This window comes from Poecilia latipinna, unplaced genomic scaffold (genome assembly GCF_001443285.1).
Source record: "Poecilia latipinna isolate Pla-1442-1.1 unplaced genomic scaffold, P_latipinna-1.0 Scaffold4388, whole genome shotgun sequence".
NCBI lineage: Eukaryota > Metazoa > Chordata > Actinopteri > Cyprinodontiformes > Poeciliidae > Poecilia > Poecilia latipinna.
Window position 1 is genome coordinate 1 of NW_015117004.1, and position 353 is coordinate 353.

At 41.4% G+C, this 353-nt stretch overlaps 1 protein-coding gene across 1 annotated transcript in view; it reads left to right on the forward strand.

Moving 5' to 3' along the window:
• Positions 1 to 60: 60 nt before the first annotated feature.
• LOC106942568 (ankyrin repeat and BTB/POZ domain-containing protein BTBD11-A-like) overlaps positions 61 to 353 on the forward strand; it is a 29633-nt gene continuing 29340 nt past the window's right edge. Inside the window, exon 1 of the mRNA XM_015025885.1 lies at positions 61 to 131. Coding sequence (XP_014881371.1) covers positions 116 to 131 — 16 coding nt within the window. The 5' untranslated portion in view covers positions 61 to 115. The remainder of the gene's footprint in view (positions 132 to 353) is intronic.

The window sequence follows — 353 nt, forward strand, 5'->3', positions numbered from 1 at the left end:
TTGTCGCCACGCTATGACGTAATCGGCCTACAAATCCGTCCTTCGAAGGATGCAGACCCTGAATTCGGACATAGCTACTATAACGCGCTAAAACGTTACGGTGCTTTGCTACACTATGTCAGCTAGACAAGGTGAGTAAAAAAGTCTTAATTAAAAAAAAATAGCGAGGGAGAGGGAAGTAGGTCAGTTACGCTTGTTTGACAGGTGTTTAAATTAGCTAATCAACTAACGTACTGTTAGCTTAGCTAATAGCGGCGGTAGCTAATCTACCACAGGTGTCAGTTATTAATAATCGACACATAAACATCAAGCCTAAAAACATATGCCTCTGTGACAAGCTGAATGTTCTGTTC